The sequence below is a fragment of the Apteryx mantelli genome, chromosome 7 (genome assembly GCF_036417845.1).
Source record: "Apteryx mantelli isolate bAptMan1 chromosome 7, bAptMan1.hap1, whole genome shotgun sequence".
NCBI lineage: Eukaryota > Metazoa > Chordata > Aves > Apterygiformes > Apterygidae > Apteryx > Apteryx mantelli.
The window spans coordinates 38,173,026-38,193,934 of NC_089984.1; the positions used below are offsets into that span (position 1 = coordinate 38,173,026).

The following is a 20,909-nucleotide window of genomic DNA, read 5'->3' on the forward strand; positions in this document are numbered from 1 at the left end:
CAGACAACCTTGTTTTTAAGCAGATGCATTTTAGTGCATCTATGGGCTACAGCAAACTTAAACTAGCTGCTTCAGTCAGTTTTAAAACTTAAGAAGAAAGCGCCAAGGACTGTCACAGAGTTCTGAGTTTTCCCAGATTCAAAATAAAGCAGTACACTACCACAGATATATCAGAAAAACTGGCCAAACCTGTACAGCTGCAATGATTCTTAGTTCTCACAATCAGAGGAAAAATTTACAGGCTACACTGGTTCAACAGGACCAGGGGAAGACTTTATTCTAAATATTATGTCCATCCATGATGACCAATTTTCACAGAACAGCTGAGGCTGTCACTACCTGAGGAACAAAGAATTGTAAAGCAGAAAAGAAACAAAGAATCTCGCTCAAGATGAGCTAAATATTTCATAGTCAAAGACTGTCCCAAAGACGACATCCATTAAATTTAGGGACGTTTTTTTTCTTTTAAGGAAACTAAGAAGAGGAAAAGGGTGAAACAAGCGAGAACGTCAGAATGATAAAAATGCTGTATATATATATGGACATACATGTTTAGCCATCAGTATCTGATATGGCATATGAAACTAGTTATCAGTTATTAGAAGCACTGTGAAGGAGCTGCTGTGGTTTAGGTTTCCTGCATATTTGGAGTCTCTGCTTGACTCACTGCTAGTCAGCACAGAACTCTAACATCAGTTTTGGAAGTGACAAAAGCTGTAAGGAAATATAATAGTGCTGCTGCTACAGCAATGACAATTTGGAGATTTTAAAAGGAATTTTAGACAAGGAATACACACAAAAACAAACATGGATGCACAAATAAGATATGCAGAGAAGGATAGGCATACACAAGCTGTATTAGGACTGCTGTAAACCACTGACATCTAGAGATAGATACAAAAAATGCAGAATAATCTGTATCATAAAATTTTCATATGCAGCAATTCATTATGTATACTTCATAACTCTTATTTAATTCACTTCAAATATTTCCTCTAGATATTCACTTTTGCGCTGCTTCTGATGCACAAGGACCATAAACAGTTTATATAGATTAACCCAATGTCAGACATCAATATCATGTGCTCAGATCCTGTTTGACTGCAATATTTACAGCCTAGATTACACTCTAGATTTTCTAGTATCCAAACTTCGATTCTTTATTATATTCAATTTTAGCCACTGTGGTTCATTTTTCTAAGGCTAATCAGATGCCGTATAATTTGACCTAAAAGTTGGTATTCTGTCTGATAGCCAGTTAGTAGTGAATCAAGTAGTCCACAGCTCAGTAAACTAGTGTAAATTAGTCTTAATAGCAATCCCCTCCATGGTCCATCTACATGCTGCTCCGATATAACCACAGATCCCAGGAAAGACAGAATTAGATTGTGCAGCTTCTTACCTGCAGCTCCTTTGAGACTCTCTCTAAGTGGTTAGTTATCTTTTTTATTAGGTCACTATACATCTGTTCCGAATGCTGCTGGCATACACACTTATACACACAACTGCAGAAACAAATATAGGAACAAACGATGAACTTACAACAGTTTGCAATGAAGAGTAACAGACTTCAAAATATTTTGTTTAAGTCACAATTTAGAGGATAATAAGGTTTAATGAAATGATTGTTGAAGTTTCAAATACAACCTAAACTTGCAATGAGTTTCAGAACACTTCCCAGTCACCCTGGAAGCCCCAGCATCCCATCCCTGACTTCACTTTAAATTTACAATGAACTCTAACAGTGTGCTTCTGAAAAGCTGGGATAATTGTCAACAGCATACCTCCAACTCTGGCTTTTGTCTCTGTACTCCCCCCCCAAAAAACCCCTACATGAATAAAATCTCCAGTAAGTTTAAGAATTATGTACATTCTAGGGCAAAATCCTTACTAAAAGATGGGCAACACTGAGAAGTAGTTATAAAAGTTGCACCAAAATAATGCTGGTATTTTAAAGGAAACAGCAAAATTTATAAAAATAGATCCAAGGATGTGACTCCATCCATTGTTACTTAAATTCTAAAAACCCCTGTATCTTCATAATATATGAAGATGCAGTGAAAGAGCAACAAACTTTAATTCTACATTCCATGGCTTGGCTGTATTAACTCTGATCTTCAGTGTTATTTCTGCTTTTAAAAAATATCTTAATATTCTCATATAGCATGCAGCTAGACTTACAGCTTGTCTGCAGTAAGTCTATGTACTAAGAATACATTTAAAACAGTTATAAAACAAATGTGTGTATTACTTTCAGCAAGAAGTTACATTAACTTAGTCAATCTTCAGGACTGACACTAATGTTATTTATATCAAGCAGCTTTTAATTTTCTTTTATGCTTTCATTCTTTAGGTCAACATTTTGAAAAACTAGCTACAAAAATCCAGAAGCACAAGGGAGACTTCACCTCATAGCTTGGACAAACTGACTCTCATCCCCACGCCTTTATTTCTGCTCTCCTCTCTCTATCCTTCTATATGCACTACTCTGACAGCAAGCACTTTCAACCAGTGACTGCTCCTTTAGCACATACCCATAAAAACTCTATTTCCAGTAAGGTTCAGATCCCAGACTTGAATTCTGTCTGCTTTTAGTAGTACTTAAAGGCTAAAGCCATGGCACAGCAACATTCTTTATGCCTCTCTGGTGCAGTGACTTGAACTACAACATCACAACTCTCTTCTGACGAGGTGGTATAAAGAAAAACAAACTGCAAAGACAGGATTAAAAAAAATTGTAAACTAAGGGCTACTGTAATTCTGTAATGTAATGAGATGTTAGGCACTAATACCAAGCTTTCAGGGGCCAAGACAGCTCACTCAGTCGGTAACTGCCACCATCAGTCTTCCTGAAGAGGGTTCAACAAGCAAGTTATCACCAAAAGATCCTAACAGTCCTTTATACTCTAGAATTCTACACATATTGCCTTTGGAAACTTCAAAAGTAACAAAAATACTCTGTTCATCCCTATACAAAGTCTTCAACTGACAAACCATACTGTTTCTTAAAACAAACAAACAAACAAACAAAAAACACCTCTCATCCTATTATATTTTGAAAGTAATTATCTGCAGTTAGATATTATTAATCTCCGGGCAACAGAAGTCTATTTTCTTTAGCATCGGGTCTGCCAATAGCAGAACCTATTCTGGAACAAGCAAATATAAAAGGCATTTTTGTATGATGCAGTAACAGCAAAAATAGCAATCTAATTTGGATCAGAGCAAAACACACAGGTAAAAAAAGACAAACTGATTTTTGCGATCTCTTCAAAACCAGCCAGCTAGGTGACAACAGCAAACTGCTGTACAGTTTTGTTTACTCAATAACTAACCAGTATATAGCCACTACCACAAGTTGACAGTTTCATTTGTAACTATCTAATTAAACCCAATTTTCAAGCACGTCTGCTTAATGTTACACACAATATTACTGTACCTACTCTTGCAATACATTCTATAGTCAAACACCAGTCTTTATATGTACATGCACAGCGTGTTTACATTTTATTTGAACACTTCTACTTAGAGGTTATTTCCCCATTTTCAGATCCTGTTTTCAGTTCCTGATTGTGGGTTGATCCTCTGAATCATCCTTGCCCTCCTACCACTCAAAAGAAGTCACCAGCTTGTTAGTCCTTTAGCACAATTCAAAACCTTAACAAAATCAAGCCCGAGTAGGACATTAGAAGATAGCTAATTAGTGAGAGGAATGCAGATCTGAGATTTTCAGGTTCTCTTGAAGAATAATGATATAATTGCATTATACTTGAGAAGTAGTTGTAAAAGTTGCCGAAAGTACAACTTAATCATTCACATTTTCCTCACCTCATAAGTTTCCTTTACAAGTTTCTGCCAAAATATTTGAGCCTTTTAATAAGAAGTGACTATATACAGGCAGGCTTTGGGCTCAAACATGAAAACGAATCACACTGTGGTAACTTATGTGCTAACTGATCCATGTAAATATCTGTATACACACCTCTTTCAGTGCTGTGGACTAGACACTTACAGATACCACTGATCAGATGAAATACAGTAGTTCTGCTATCTAAAAGGGTATTTCCAGTTTGCATTATAGAAACCTTGATTCCTTTAATCAGCACAAAGGTGATCAAAAAGACCACTGTATTTTCAATTCAGCCTCACTATAAGAAATATAAAGATATACAGCTGTTTGAACCACTGGCATTAAAAAAAAAAAAAAAAAGAGCACCCCATCTTTCAGACTAAAAAACTAGCCTAGAGAGGCAGAGAGAATCCAACCCTTAAGTCTGCTACAGACTTCCTGTAACACTCCAAGCAAAAGTCATCACTAGAATTCAACAAAAAAAAGCAGTTTTTATTCTGTTCTCAAACTATTTTCTCTAGATTTTAAGTTTAAGCAAAGAGAGACTTCCTGAAAAATAAAACAAAAACTCAGTTTTCAGAAGAGGCTGTGTCAGAGTAATTATGTCCATAAATATAGTATTTAGGAAAATTCAAAAATTGACATGCTAGCTTTATCACTAATGCTGAACTCTAGACAATAGCACTAATATTGCCCCAATGTATACATATTATCTAGGAGAAACTTAAAACCTGTTATTCCTTCAGTATATAAAAACTTTTGAAAAGTAAAAAGATGACAAAGATAAAATCCATTTATCTGGAAACCATAACTAGGTATAGATCTACTCCAGATATGATAGCATTAATTTTACACACCTACTGTTCAGCAGAGATCACAATCAATAGATGTCAGCTTAACTCGATTGCTGTATGCACAGAGGAGATTTTGAGCTGGGGAGATTATTTTGATTACTTACACTGAAGTTTCAACAACATTTCTCTTAACTCAAACTGACCATCTCAATTATTCACACAGATGCTGCTGTCTGAGTCCTGGTTAAGAACAGTTCCAATAAACTTCTCCATTCCTCTCCCATATTTTTTGAAGTTTTCAACTGGAGTTAAAAGGGAAGACCTGCCATTGTTGTATCTGTACCTACTCTAAAGCTTCAAAGTGGAGAGACAAAGCAGCTAAGAGCATGTGGGCAAGGAGACAGTAGGGCTGAGAGGCTCAAAAACCTCAAAAAAGAATAACAAGTGACCAAGATGCCTGTGTAATTTTTTGGAGTGTAACACAATGGCAGGGAAGAGAGCAGTGCTACTTGTAGTGCTAGCAAGGGCCAGTGGTTTTACTGGCATCTTGGCCAGTAAAACACAGCAGCTTCTCACCAATTTCCCTCATATTAACCTACACCCTGGGTATCTGTTCACCCACACTGAATATCAACAGAAAAAAATTCCCTTTTATCCAACCTGCTAAGAAACTCTCAGGTCTCTAAAAACTGCACCTACTTTAGCAATTTGGTTTTGAAGCAAATCCCCCTACCAACACAATTACTGTGCACTGGCTTAATCTGTAGGGCAATTTCAACGAGTGACCTAGATTCCTTTTGGAGCAAAGTACCAAACAAAAGCTCCATGCCAGGTGCAAATCAGATGTTGTCCAGATCAGAATGAAGACACAAGGGTCTGAACCAAAACTGGTCCTTCAGACAGCCTCTAACCAGGAGTGCAGCAGGCTGGTTGGTCAAAGGGAAAACTGAACTAAATCTAGTCTGAAATCAAACACCCAAATCACAGAGTTTAGACTGAGGAATCTCAGTAACTCTGATTTACTTCTGCACTTCTATTGCACCAAATTAATTGCTATTAAACATGACAAAGAAGCCCTTTGAAATATTATATCAAACACCTAACATGCCATTCTTTTCCTCCCCTATAGTTAATGATGTTGAGATTTTAATTCACTTCTTAATATATTACATTGAACAACTGTGGTGGAGATTGCTTTAAAGTTAATGTTTTCAGCACTTAGGCATTTGTCTTCTTTAACATTTATTCCTGTTAACGCGAAATGTAAAGATATTTAGAGAGTATTTTTACCAGTTTAAGTATCCCGTACCTTTCCCCTTTCCTACCCATACACACAAAATATGATATATGCATAGGCTGCAAAATAGAACAAACATTTAATTTAGCAATAGTCATGTAGCATTTAAAGATTTCCTTACCTGTATATTTGTTCATAGGAGATAGGGATGTAGTCACCAGGACTTTGAGTTAAAAGCTGATCTATGGCACTGTCCAGCTTTGGCCAATATGTGCTCTTATAGTCTTCAATTGTTATAACATTCATTACTGCAAAGAAAAGACAAAACTATGTTTAGTAACTTAAACTAGAGAGAGCAGAAGCAAGGGAACAATCAGCAGTTTCAGATCACACTGATAAGCTGGCCAAAGAAAGGGAAGAGTTCACTTCTGCTAGGATACCCTCATCTAAAAATAAAGCCCATAATTGAAATTGTACCTCTATATTTACAAAAATCAGAAAATCAGCCAAATTAGTGCCTGGATACCTCTTAGGGTCCCATGCAATAAGGAAAAATGAACTCTTGGGAGTTCTGATATGACAAAAATAAATAAATAAAAGCAGCTCAGGGACTTGACTAATAAATTACACAACTCTGTAGGAGACCAGAATCCACAATTAACACTAAGGTTCTTGCATACAGAAGAACAAGGTTCAGTCAGGATTGGTGTTTTTTAGAATACTCCTTTCCAGCTAAAGTATCAATTTTACAAGTCTCCGATGGTGCCAGCAGCTGCTTCCCCCCATCAGGCACAGTAGTACCTTTTCCAGATAGGAATCAACCCAATGAAGAATGAGAGGCATTTACTTTCGTGTTCCCCATTACTCCCTGATCTTACTCCTGACCCAACCAACTGCACCTTTTCCTCCAAGCCACTTTGGGTGCCTTTGCTGACACAGAAGAGTTTCAAGTTCTCTCTTTTCAGGCAAGATTTCTGAATTAAGTACATATGGCTCAATTCCAATAGCACCCATCTTAGAAGAGTTACTAGAGCACCTTCTCCTCCAGAGACAGACTTGCAGGACTAACTTGCTGGCTTGTCACACCACCATAGCTTGTGAGTATCCACCCAAAGCCCTCGATAACCAGCAGCACAGAGCATATTTAGTACCAAGCCTGACCAGCGCAGGGAATCTAAAGTCATTTCTTTATTTGAACTCCATAGGTGGGCCAGCGCTGTATGGAACAGAGAATGAAGGTAGTTCCCACCTCAAATAATGCAATTTAAACACCACACTGAAAAGAAATACCTTGTATAAAGATGCATTTTAAATACGTATCTAAATGTACATTCACAACTGTTTTTGAGGAGCAAGATTTCTGAACTCAATTTCATTAAGGCTTGAAGAGAGCTTGGTTTGTCACTTTGTCTTGGCAGCATTCGGAAAAAGAATTTCAGGAAGATACAGAGAGAACAGTTAACAGCGTCACAATGAAAGAGGAGTATAAAAAGAATGTGGACTAAAGAGAGGTATGAGACAAGAAAAAATATTTGAATGCTATACTTAAGAGCAGGTATTACAAAGATTCCCATTATATGTGTTTTTTGGGGTAATTTAGACAGAAATCTGCTAAGTGAAGAATCTTAGTGCAGTACTCCCAGTCGCCCTTCACATTGTTCACTCTTGCTTAATATCTCATATAGAAACCAATACAGTGAAGGTCACCCCTACCAGGTACTGTAGGATGCTTTCCCAACACAAACCTACAATCTGAAAGCACACTACCCTTTGCTGTCAAGTTCATAAATGTCATAAAGTTCATAAAAGGTCCAAGTACACAGACAATTACTAAGACATAAGCTGCATGTCAGCTCTGCGATGTAAAAGCATCCATGTGATCAAGAGCAGCATCGCAGCTACTTGACAGTAAATTTACCCCCTCATTCATCTCACAATGACCTGAGTTCTCTTCCCTTACGAAGCCCAGGCTCTGGGCAGGTATTCTCAGCAGCAGCTTCCACGTAGCAGCTTTGGAGATTCATGTTTACACTCAATAGCTAAACTGAAGCATTTGTATTTCACTTGGCCACCAAAAAAACGTGGGTCTCCACAGAAGTGCTCTGCTTCACAGAAAATATTAAACTCAAGTCAGCGTAAATATTAGTCCAAATTTTGGGTTCAGATTTGACTGTATAATTACACCCACATCTGGTTTAGCATATTAATTAAGCTCTACTCATTTGAAAGAAAATGAGTCAGGTATGAATTGAACCCTGCAAAATAAGTTTTTAAACAGGCTGTCGAAGAGTCAGTGTTTTTTTATGATATAGAGAAAAGAAAGTAGCAGCAGACAGAAAGGCCTGCCCACTAGAAGTGCTACACAGGTAAAGGATAAAGCGCTTTTACAGACAGCATGGGAAACACTCATGGGTTCAAACTAACATTCTGTAAAAGTTTCTGTTTTATTCAAAAACTCTTATAAGTATTATTCATTCCATTTGATTTCCATAGTTGAGCTCTGAATACGAGTTTATGTAACTGTTTATGTAACAGAGTCCAAGGACTGCGCATCAAACAGTCACTACTATTTTTATTCTTCTAATCCAAAAACCAAATTATTCCCAATTACAAGTCAGTAACATCCTTTCTTCACCAGCAGTGCTTCCATTCATACAAAGCACAGGATGACTTAAAGAAGTTTATGAACTTATGAACTTTGCAAGAACAACATCAAGACTGGGAAGGAAAGGAACTACACACAAATATTAGAAAGAAAAACACATCATCCCTTTAGAAACATCTTTAATTTTTATTATCCATCTTTTTAGAATGTCATTCCTAAGTGTTTAGCCTAGGTATTCAAGATTTAAAAGAATATTTGTCCAACAGCCTCCACTTCCAATTTGCAAGAAAAGGGTATTTCTAAAAGATGAGTTTTATTTCCTTTTGATTTATAAATTTCTAGTAAGCAACATAGATATTTAGTAGTAAAGCATGCTAGAAACCATGATTTTATCCAACTACAGTGGGGGGGGGGGGGAGGAGGAGAAATCAGTCTGTGATCAAATGGAAAGGAAAAAAGCCAATATTCTCTGACAAATTATAAAACTAAGGTATCACAAGTAAAGCTAGAGAAGCAACTGCTGCTTTTCCTTACATAGAAAAATTCCAAAGAAAAACTGTTGTGGCACTAAATCTATTTAAGTGAAAAGGAATACCCGTGAGCTTCATATAATAACAAAGATATTTCAATACCAGAGCTACAATTGAAATATATCTTGTTCTAGGCTACCATATTCTTTGATATCAACTTTAATCAGAAGAATGGCAAAAAAATACTAATGGTAGCATTGCTTCTGTTATTTACGGAAGGCACCTTAACCTGAAAAGCTATTCAAAAAGTTTACTACGTTCACATATTAACCCTCCCCCCATCCTTTTACTTAATATATGGCTAAAAAAGGGGGGTGGGGAGGAAGGGAGCAGGTAACAATGTTCACAACGAAGCAGACATGGTCTGACAGTTATCTGTCATTTATTCAAACAATAAAAAGAAGCGAGACAACAACTCTCAGAAGCTTTGAATATTTCATTTCAGAAAGTGAAATATATGACATTTTACTGCTTAAGTAACAATGCTCACTATAATCCCAAAATATTTTGTGAAGTCTAGGAACTCTTCGAGTAGAAGCCTGTGAGTTTTACAGTAAAAATCTACAGATTGTAGCTACCTTTATGGATCTGTTGTTTTCTTTTTCTCACTAGAGTCATATACATTAGGAGAATAAGGATCTATACCCCCAACACGTTCTAGTATATGTTAGCAAGTTTATGAATGCATTCTGTAGTGACTTTCTCTTATACCACTACCCAGTCTGTACTAAGAATGGTTATTAAAAATGAAGTTTAACACCTTTTTATTCATCAGACAATTTGTCTATGCAACAAAGCATATACACTGCATTAAACTACATTATTTGACTGGGTTGTCAGAAATTTAATAGATATGCCAACATTCAACAGTCACATGTGCCTACCCTAACTGGGCCTTGGATTAAATACATTTATATCAACCTTGCTTAAAAGGAATGCAAAAAACAAAAGGGAAAACTCTATATTTGCCCCACAACTAGAATATGCTTCACTGACTAGCATAGATGATGTTTCCTTTAAAACATTAAAAGCTTTTACTCATCTTTTCTCCCTTAATGGCCTTTAAAAAATATTTTGCATAACATTATCCCTTTATAAATTGGTGACTACAATTGAAGCTAATCAACTATAAACAAACATTTAGTTATAGGTTTAATACAACATGGAAAATTCTCTTAGGTTGTTTTTAATGAGGAAAAAAAACCACTAAATGAACTATGCATTATTTTATCCAATTTTAGTTACCAGTCTTACCAAAATTTCAAGAAAGAATTGTATTTGGCCTCTTAGAAAGATTTTGAAGAGTTTCCATCTAACCTTCTTCCTCCATTACTCTGTAAGCTGAATTAGTCCAAAAAAGGGCCCACTAGACTGCATTAGTCTGCAACTAAAAACAGGAACAAAACCATTAAGCCACAAGTAATTACACAGTAGAACACAGGCCATGATTTTTTGTTTTGGAGAAAAGAATTAGGAGGGATCTGTCTGAAGGTCACTGAAGTTCCAAATTACCATGGGATTGTAGGAAATCATAAGTGACCCACATTTTTGAAGTTCACCTGTAGGAGAAACACGTCCAAGACTAAGCCTCTGCATGACACAAGCAAGGAATGAGACCTTCTTTGCTGACTGAAAAGCCTTCTGTTCCCCCCAAAAATCTAACTAATGGATACTGAGCAATTCAGGTCTACACAGTCAAAAGCATTCAACTTTTTTTTTCCTGACACCATATCTTACCAAAGACAACTTACACTTCAGTTAAAAAGAGTTTTGTTTTGTTTTTTTTCCCCAAGCACCCTTTGCAACTAAACAACTTTCAGCACCATTTTCAGCTATATTGGTCATCAGCATCAATTATACACAATATACAACTTTCTTATCAGGCTTTAAGACTGACAAGGAACTTCTAAATACATCTTCTGCCACTGTTAAGACACAGTAGGCAGAAGGGGAACTAGCATACTCTCTCTTCCCTTTTGTTCTATATTTACCTCTTCAGAGGATCCTCAACCTGAACCAAGTTTGAAGTGACCTCCCTCCCAATTTCCATATATGAAAATTAAACTGGGGAGATTAAGGGACCCTCTGTCAGAATCAGGATTGGAATTCACAGGGTCCAAACTCAGCTACTGTACATTTTTAGTCCATACTACTTCACAAATACTGGACTTGTTTTGTTTATATATACATAACATCAAAGGTACACCAGGCAAAGGAACAGAAAAGTTCTAATGAATGCAATACCTCAGAGAATTTCATGTTTTATATGAATTTTGAATTTCTTCAAACATATATTATCTATATACACACAAATACACTTATCAGCACCAATAAGACAGATATTGTGTTGGGATCCTGATGCTTGAGAAGTGAAAACAAGAACTCAAAAACCACACGCTAAGCAAAATCATGCACAGCTGTTCCTTCTCCCACTCGGACTTAAGCTGTAAAGCTAGATGGAAAGTCACCTTTCTGTTTTGGGGAAGTTCCAAAGTTTAAAAACTATTTTCATTCTGAAATAAAAAAAAAACCTCTAAACTCTCTAAACTTCTGGACTGGGAATTCAACATCTCAGTTTCATTTCAACCTTCTCAAATGTTTACAAGCCACCCCTAGGTACCTGGAGCCCTGACAGCCAGCCAGGCAGAGAGCCAGAAAGCTCAAGGTGTCTGGGAGCCTTAACTTCAAAGCAGCTGGCCTTGGCAACCTGCCTACAGCCAGAACCTAGGCTACCAAAGAACCAGGAATCTAGAAGCCTGAACTTCTAGTTTCTGATCTGCTCAGAAGATGAGCTGCTGAAAAGCTGCGCAGGTGAGCTGACACAGGAAAAAAAGGGAAAAAAAAGGTGCGTTTCCCACCAGAATTTCATCATGGCAGTTACGTTTCCATACACGTTTTTAAATTAACCAAATCCAAGTTTTCTGACAGCCATTATAGAAAATGATATATTTCACCCAGAAGCAAGACTTTTAGAAATAAAAGTAGAATTGAAATGAAGAGCAGAAAAATCTTCCCTAGATCTTAGTTCAGTAAAACCACAGAAAATTCTTTGTGTTTGCCATTACTGTCAAGAGTTACATCCAAAAGATTTCAGAACATTTCAGAACCATTTTCTTGGTTAAATATACCTTCTGTTCTAATCAGGCTTTCACAAACATGTGTATCCCCTCCCAGATAGTATATGCTCTGCACATATCACCATTCCACAGTTTCAATAATCAGAAACAGGTTTCACAGCCATCTTTGGGGCATTTGTTCCTATTGGTGTCAATCAGCACTGGCTACCATCAGTTTTTAAGTCAGAAAGAAAAAGTCTTTAGGAAAACCCTGTCCAAGTAAGGTTTCAGGAGAAGACACAGTATCTCCATAGCTCTGAAAACCCAGAACACTCGCTCTTCCAGTTCTAACACCCAACATTCAAATCTAATGTGTCTCCTTGCCATGAGAGGAAAGCAGCAGCAGAGGCTAAGAAGCATGCAAGAGAAGCGATATTTTCTCCTTCCAAGGAAGCAATATGTGCTAGCACATTTGATTTTAACTCAAGAAGATTTTCAGGCCACTTAATGGGCCTGTTCTAGGACAGGCCTGAGACCAGCCACAAGCATAGGAGGGGCAGCCGAAGGGAAGCGGGGCAGAAGGGAGGGAGCAGCAGCGGACCCCTAGCTAAGACGGCGAGGGTGACAGTGCCGCAGAGCCGCCCCGGGGGCGCAGTCCCACCGGCACCCAAGCCCTGCCGGGGCGGGCGCGGCCGGCACGGCTCCGCAGGCACGGAGGGCACGGGCGGGGCCCGCGGAGGGCAGGGGCAGCCCGGCAGGCGGTCACTCACGGAACTTGGAGGTCGAGGCGTTGATGTTGATGGCGGCGGCGATGGCTCCGGCGCCCCCCTTCCCCGCAGCACCCCCGGGGTCGCAGCTTCTCAGCACGCCGTTGGCCTCGGGCGCCATGGGGAGCTGCGGCGCGGCCGGGGGCCCGGCGGGGCCCAGTCCGCCGGCGGCGCCGCGCAGGAAGCGGTCGCCGAGCGGCGCCGCGGCGGGGCCCAGCAGGTGCCGCCCGTAGCCGCCGGCCCCCCAGTTGTTGTGGTTCTGGTCGTCCATCATGGCCTCGCAGCCGCCGCCGCCCTCCTCCTCCATGCTCTCCTCCTCCATGCCGACCGCGCAGGGCGGCCCCCGCTGCGTGCCGGCGCGGAGGGCAGGGGAGGGATCACCGCCCGCCGCCCATGGCCGCCCGCACACCGCCCGGCGGGGCACGGCTCCGGGCAGGGCCGCGGCGCGGCGGCGAGCGCAGGCTCCGGGCGTAAAGCGCCGCGCCACGACACGACACTTTGCGGCAGGCAGAGAGAGGGGGCGGGAAAGCGAGGAACCCGGCCGCGAGGCGTTGTGGGGGGCGTAGTTCAGCGAGGCAGAGCTGCGAGAGAGCGGAGGAGGAATCGTAGTGGCGCTCTCGTCACGTGGCGCGCGTGGCCGCGGGCGCCAGGGCAGGGCGGGCGGGAGCGGCTCGCTCGCGGTGCACTGTGGGACACTGACCCCGGGGCCGTTGGGGCGCGTAGCCGGTGCCCTAAGGGGTTGCGGGATAGCGCCTTGCGGTGGGGCCCCCCGCGGAGGAGAGACTTCTCCTCGCTCCCTGGAACGGGGAGGTAGGCGCCCCGGGCGAGGCCTCACCTCGGATGCGCTCGGGAGTGGGAAAAGCCTGCGTGCTGGGGTGGCACGCACCAAAACAGCAGTGGTTGCAGGAAACATGCAGATGGGAGTCGCCAGCAAAGTACGGATGAAGCAGGCATCGTTATCTGCTTGTAATTAAATCCCAAGTCACCGACTTGGCCCAGTCTTTAATGCCCTGGTTCCTGCAGTTCTGCATGGGAAAGGAGGATTTGAAAGGAGAGCAGCAGAATGAATCCTTCGTAATCAGAAAGCATGAGGGAGGTTGCTCAGTTTTGTTGTTTGCCTTTTATATTTACATTTCTAATTCTGGATCTGTTATACAGATGAAAGCTAAAGGATCATAAAACAAGAAAGCAAATAATAAAATCTACAGGTATTTTCTGCAAAACCATCCCATTCAAGTGTTAAGTTACTTCCTATTTTTGAACACTTTGGGAGTTAAAGAATTGGAGGGAAAATGACATTTAGCAGATGAGGCAATTTTTTTTTAAAAAAAAGGTGGTTTTTGCATTAAAACCACAGGCCCACTTGCTATTCATCTGCCACAAGCAAGTAATGCAGTGCATTTTCATGTTAAGACTTCAGTTTTCAGTCAAGACATTCCAGGCCCTTCTTTCAGGCCACAACAGAGTGCAGAAAGAGAGAAGCTATCTCCCTTAGAACAGGAGAGAAAAAGGAATTGCAGAATTTCTCTACCATTTCTCACTTGTACTGTCAGCACTAATGCAAGACCTGCTGAACTTGATTTTTTTGGAAGTGGAAAGGCTTAGCTGGCATTCATATTCAGGCCTTTGGGATACATCTCCCTCTAGTGGGAAACTGCTTTTATAGTAAGTGTTTGGATAGAACAGTCAAAAGACACCACCAACTCAAAAATCCCCATTATTTTTAGTTATTTTAATGTCACTGTAGATGTTATACCATCTTTCCAACTCTTACTAATTTGTGATCTTTAACATACTTGCAAAATCTCACTATTTTACAGTGGTTTTTTTGTCCTATTATTGAGGAAAAGCCTGCACAAATAATATATGTAACTGCATTTTCCTCACCAATGTAACAGCTGAAAAAAGGAAACTAAAAATATTGTCTAGTTTCCTTCACGTATAATTACTTTAGGTCTTATTTTCATTTTCAAATAAATGTTCAGGTTGCTTTCAGGAAAGAATGGAAATGAAGTTGGGTTTTTACTGAAAATAAATTTCCACTGTGTTGGTTTTTGCTCTTACTTGAAAAACAATAGTGAAAAATTTAGATAAAAGCAAAATGCCTAGCCTTCTTTGCAAAATTTCTTATGAAAAGAGCATGTCTAAGATGCTGCAAATAAAAACACTGATTTCTATTTTAGCATGTGACAAAACTGCCCTATTTTGTAGGAACAGAAGATGCCATTGATTTTGCTGTTCTTTGAAACAGGTCCATTTTAAATTGCATGGATAAAGGCAAGTGATGAAAATAATTTGTCCCTACTGCATTTTTATTGTATATTTGAACTAATAGTATTTTTCTCAAATATTAAAAAAAAAAACCTGAACCACTAACAGTTTGGTCAAACCAAAATTTAGTATTTTCCATTTTCCATCTTATTAAGTGCCAGTGAGTCATTAGATCTTTGATTATGGGTTCAGAGTATTTACACTACTGCTTTTTTTCTTTTTCACTGGGGGTTACATTTGGTCTGTGAAAATTCCTCCGGGGAAGCGACATGTGGTGCAGGAGGTTGAGCTGGTGTGTGACTGCTGCTTGCTGCCCCTCTTCCCTTCCCAATGGTTTCCTTGCTGCTCTGTCCCTTGCTGTCCCTGCCCCCCCAGCACAGGTCGCCCACGGGGTGTCCGCACCCCTTTTGGCATGGTGCTCCTCCCCTCTGAGAGTGCATCGCCAGCCCCCGTGGCTGCCAGTTTCTTTCTGAAATAACATCCCAGCAGGACCAAGGTGTGTTCCTCTGAGTGACTGAAGTTCTGGCGTGGGAGGGGTTTTTTTCCCCACTGTTGTGTTCTCTGGTTTGAGCTGGCTGGAATCAGTTCCTACTGGCCCACAGCAGGTCGCAGCCTCCTCCCACACAGGAGAAGTCACTTGTGGCCATTACACATGGCTTTATCCAGAAATACCCTCACTGACTTCTGACTAATGGTAGTGTAAAGTACAACATGGGTAAGGGGGTTAGCATCTGTCCCTAGATATTTTTTTTCTTTTTGTTTTTAATTGCAGGTGAGGAATGGATCTCGTAATCAGTGGTGGTACCCCATTCCACTCTGTTTGTAAATAATGAAAACAGCTCATGGATTTCTACATTTAGAACAGAAAAAGAAAAGCATAAAGATTGTGTAAACTACAGGGGAAGACCTGCTTCAGAAACATATTTAGCCTTGGATGTGGTGACCTGAGGAGGTGGTCTTAGGTGATTTCTTGCCAGAAAGCACATTTATAATAATTTCTAATAATAAGAGAAAAGGACAGGTCAGGATGCCAATTCAGTCAGTGATCCAATACTGAGCTTGTGGTTAGTCAGTTAACCTCACGTACTAACATTTATGTATTCATTTTAGACACATAAATCCATATGTAATTATGTAGGCAAGTAAGGTTTTTTTGTTTGGTTGTTTTTTTTGCTTAGCACTTGAGGTCACAGCCTCAAGCTTGACTACAATTTAAAAGGGATGCTCAAGGTTGCCTAACAGCACCCATGGAAAGTGAGTCATTAAAGAAGTATTTTCTACACTGAAATTTCTAGAAATAAGGCTTCAAAGGAGCTTTATCCCTTATAGGCTTTCAGAAACAGGCTGTGACACTTACCTCTGCTGCATGTTTATCTTTTGTGTAATTTCAATTTTTGTATGAATGCTTGTATCAGTCAGATATGGGCGTTTACTTCTCCCTCATATATGTGTTTGTAAAGCAGCATTAATAGGTACCCTGTAACAGCTGTTGCCCTCCACCTCAGAGCTGGGTGCATTTGGGAAGCAAGTAAATGATACACAAAGCATATCTAAAAAGGATATATGTATTGTTTTATTTCCTGCTATTGATCATAAACATGACATGGATACAATCCTCCTTATTTTAAAGTGACCATTTTGCCTTATTTCCCAAGTGCCCTGTCCACTGAAGTCAGTAGGTAAGTTTTCATTGATTTAAATGGGATTTCAGTCAAGCCCTAACACAAGATGTAAAACACTTTCCAGATTTATAGCCCTGGTTCTAAACAGCAGTGAAGAAAGAAAATAATTCTGACAAGAAAAAAGTATGAATGCTAAGCAAAGCCTTAAACAGCACACTATTGGGAGAAGAATGAAACATTGCTCTTTCAATGGCAAATAAGACATCCTCTTGCAGAATACTGATGGAGAGCAGCTAGAAAAGGAGGTTCTGGTGCTTGTTATTTCTGAGCCCCTACAGTCCCTGAAAGGTGACCTGCTCAAGCTCAAAGAAACAGTAGTTCCTCTGCAGTCTGGTAATCTGTGACATACCCCTTCCAACAGTAACTAGCTTTTAGGACTAGCTGATTAGTGTAATGTTTTCATGCAAGTGTGCTGGTTCAGTACTGCAAGCTTAGCTATGGATGGACCACTCAGTATTTCTTGACTGAGTGCAACAGTCTGCAAACATGGTCTGTCTCGTTCTGTTACAATCTTTCAGTCTGTTACTGGACAGAAAAACAACAGCTTATGTAATATGCCCTTAGAACTAAAGGCTGTTTAACATTTAACATCCACGATACTACTTTCTGAGAGTTCAGAAGAAGGAAGCACAGAACAAAGAGGCATCAACTGCCTGAAGAGAAATGATCCTTGCCGTCTTCCACAGGCAGAAGGAAAGCAAAAGGAATGATATATTTTGAATGCAAGGAAATCCCAGCTGCCCACCACTAAGACAGCAGGGATGTGCTCGTGCCAGCACAGCGCCTTTGGTAGAGATGGGAAGGGCACAAACAAACACAGGAAGTTCCATCTGAACATAAGGACGTTTTTTGCATTTGGCAAATAAGACTGTTCTTCCTCTCCAGCCTTAAAAAGAGACCATAACCTAGGTTTGTATAAAGCTGTTTATAGTGTAAATATGCTTTCACACAGCTCCCTTGTCTCTGCCCAAACACTGATGTCAGCAAAATATGTATACAGAGCACAATGACTACGGTAGTGTAACATCTGAAATTTTCCTGACTTTCCCACTAGTGATGCCATTCCCTGAATTGTCTATGGTGTTAGCACCCTGAGTGCACTAATAGACCTTAATTACCCTGACTAGCTTCACCTGGGGTCCCCATCCACAAACCTGCCCCTTCATTCAGGAGCTCCATTTAAGCTCAAGACGGGGGGTTCAGTCCTCACCTAAGCTATGGGGCAGATGTCCTGTTGCCTCTTGCTGACATGTTCCTGCATGTTACCCTCTCTCCTTCATGAATTATTCGACAGAATTATTTCAAGGTCTGTGTCACTCAGTTCCTGGATATGAGGATAATTCAGTCTTCAGGCCAGGTGAATTGTACCTAGTAATTGCCATCTGCCTTCTAGCTGAATCTAGCTACTTTGTTTGCAACATTCACATCTGCCAGAAACACTTCAGTTTTATTTTCAAGTCAAGGCTGGCTCCATCCCCAGGCATTTGCTTAGGGAAGTATCTTGATGGTTGGTGGCAAAATCACAGCCACCCCTCGTCTGCATTGGTTCAGTAGCAGAGCATCTTCTCCAGGCTTCCTGCTCCTCATGTGACCCAGGGCACCAAGGCAAAAAGTTGCTCCACTCCATTAAAAAATAGTTATGTTTTTACTGTCTGGTTTAGGTTTGTCTTTTCTCATGCCACCACTCTGTCCTTATCTACTGCTGGGAGAAGAAGCCATGCCATTGAAAGAGGCATCCCAGCAGCTGGGAAGGGGTTGGAATCTAGCCATCCAGCACTCAGAGCCAACGGCAGTCTTGTCTTTGTGCACATGGGTACAGAACTAAAACAGACAGACACAGACCAGGGCTTGACCACGCTGTCCTGGGAAACTTGCATGATCTCAGTGCCCCAAATGGTGAAAGCAAAAGGGCAATCCCTCTGCCACTACTTAAAACTTAATTTTGAGTCCCTGAGTAATACAGAGCCAGACCTGTGTCACTGAACTACTAATGATTTGGGGCCAGTATTGAGTATGCCAGCTTGGATATGGTAAGTAAAAGTGTGTAAAAGTAACACGCTTTTACATTGCTCATTAAACCCAGTCCTGGCTTTGAGCTCTAGCTCTGACACATACTGCTAAAGCCACACAGTCACATCCCAAAAACCTTGAGTCAAGTTCTGTCTCAAGTCTACCTGCAATGCAAGAGCATTATTGCTTCTTCCCCAGGATGGGGGGCAGGAGGAGACACCTGGGATCAGCTGAAGAGTGATGCTGTTACCTCCCACAGCTCAGCTGATACCAGTTGCTTGCCCATAAGAATACGCAGAACAAAAAGAACTACACAGTCCCTTTCCCTGCATTGAGGCCTATGTTTAACATACACTGTAAACTTTATGTCAGTTAGATTTATAAAGCAATGGCTTATTCAGAGCCATGATGACAGAAGGATGGATGGCAAATATATGCTGTAATCTTACAGCATGTATATTTTGCTCATACGGGTTTAGTTTTACAGCACCAGCAAAAAGCACAATTCTTTCAGCATAATTACACTAAAAGCATGTCTGTGGTATATGATATGGGTTAAAGCCCTTCTAACTATGGATGTGACCAGACTGTTCTGTCCCATAAGCCAACATCAAAAGGAACTCATGCTTAAATAGCAAAGTGACTTGGCTATTATTCATTGGTAACCTCATTTTGGTTGGTTCTTGGACCTTTAGTCAGATCTAGTACATCTGGACTACACTAGGGCCAATGCAAGCAATAGAAAGGACTGTCTGAAAATAAGTGTGTTCAGCTGCCTTCCTCCAGGACATGTGAAAAATCTAAAGCACAAGGTACATTAGTGCTTATGCACCAAAAAATATAAGGATAATTGAAGCTACCACCAGGGAATGCTTCAAATATCTAAAAGGTCCTGGCCTGAGTCCAAGATCGAAATATTCAATAGGCCAAGACTCTTTCAAGGCTCTGAAGTGGTAAGAAGGAAAATCCTTTACTAATTTACCACTCAGAGCTGAAGCTGCAGTGTGCACCATATATTGTGCATGGTTAGACAAAACAAAGGTTTTGACAATATATTAACTTGAGAACGTAGAAATCTATTACAGGTAATAACATGCTGAAAATTCAAACTTGTCTAGCTATTTCATGACATCACTGAATTAAAATGTTCGGACAGCAAGGCTGGACTAGCTAAGAGCTGAACAAATCTGGTTCTATTTCTTTCTATCTGCCATTTCCACCAGGGGGCCTTTATGTCTCACAGCTAAAAGGAATGTCATTGTATACCATTTGCAAAGGTAACATTATGCAACTTGTATATGGACTATATTTAAATCTGTGGCTTTCAAGCCAGTGTGCTGTAGGTTTCTCATTGAAATTTCCTCCCTCAAAGGCTAGCTGCCTGTCAGAAGCTGGCACAGGCTCTGGCCTGCCCCATCAGAATGAGCTGGCTCCATTTCCCTGCATAACATGCACCACCTTTGTCCCAGGGGAACTGAACCAGCACCAATTTGTTTTCACTGAGGCCAAAGTATATATATCATTTTGGCTCCCCTAATGGTTTTAGGTTCTTCATGAGAGGTCTGGTGAATTTTATGTGGTAAAAGGCTACTGAAGATATTTCACCATTTCACTGACACTTTTTTATGGCCTGTCATTAGATGTCAGCACGCTCCCCCATGGGTATCACAGGGCTGGCAAGGGCTGTGCAGGTCATTAGCCACACAAGTGCATGCAGCGACACATGCTTATAGTGTATCATTTAGCAATAAACATGATGGCCCCAATTTTATTAATGCAAAAAGAAAGAAGCAAAACAGTATGTAAATTTTCTGCTGTTTCATCATGTTTTTTCATTTGACTTGCTGCATTATCTCCTGGTAATCTTCTGCCATTCCTACGCCTCCACTTGCGTGTGCACTCTACTGTAAGCTCTCAAAAAGCACACCATTTATCAAACAAGTGCTTCTCGACTAAAAGCAAAAAGGAAACTCTAGACTTCTCAGAGCAGATTTTGTTTACTGTATGATAACGAACGTTGTTTCTTTCTCAAAATGAATTCAGAGAATATGCACAAGTCCGTGAAAACTTTGGTTGCATTAAAGTAAGTCTAAATAATAGAGTACAT

General features: G+C 40.4%; 1 protein-coding gene across 2 annotated transcripts in view; it reads right to left on the reverse strand.

The window, feature by feature from the left end:
- The window catches only part of CACUL1 (CDK2 associated cullin domain 1), a 47,972-nt gene extending 34,675 nt beyond the window's left edge, over positions 1-13,297 (reverse strand). For both annotated transcript variants that reach the window (XM_067300303.1, XM_067300302.1), the window contains exons 1-3: positions 12,843-13,297; positions 6,063-6,189; positions 1,403-1,505 (exon numbers count right to left, since the gene is read on the reverse strand). In XM_067300303.1, the coding sequence (XP_067156404.1) occupies positions 1,403-1,505; positions 6,063-6,189; positions 12,843-13,161 (549 nt within the window). In that variant the 5' untranslated portion in view covers positions 13,162-13,297. The remainder of the gene's footprint in view (positions 1-1,402; positions 1,506-6,062; positions 6,190-12,842) is intronic.
- Between the last annotated feature and the right edge of the window lie 7,612 nt (positions 13,298-20,909).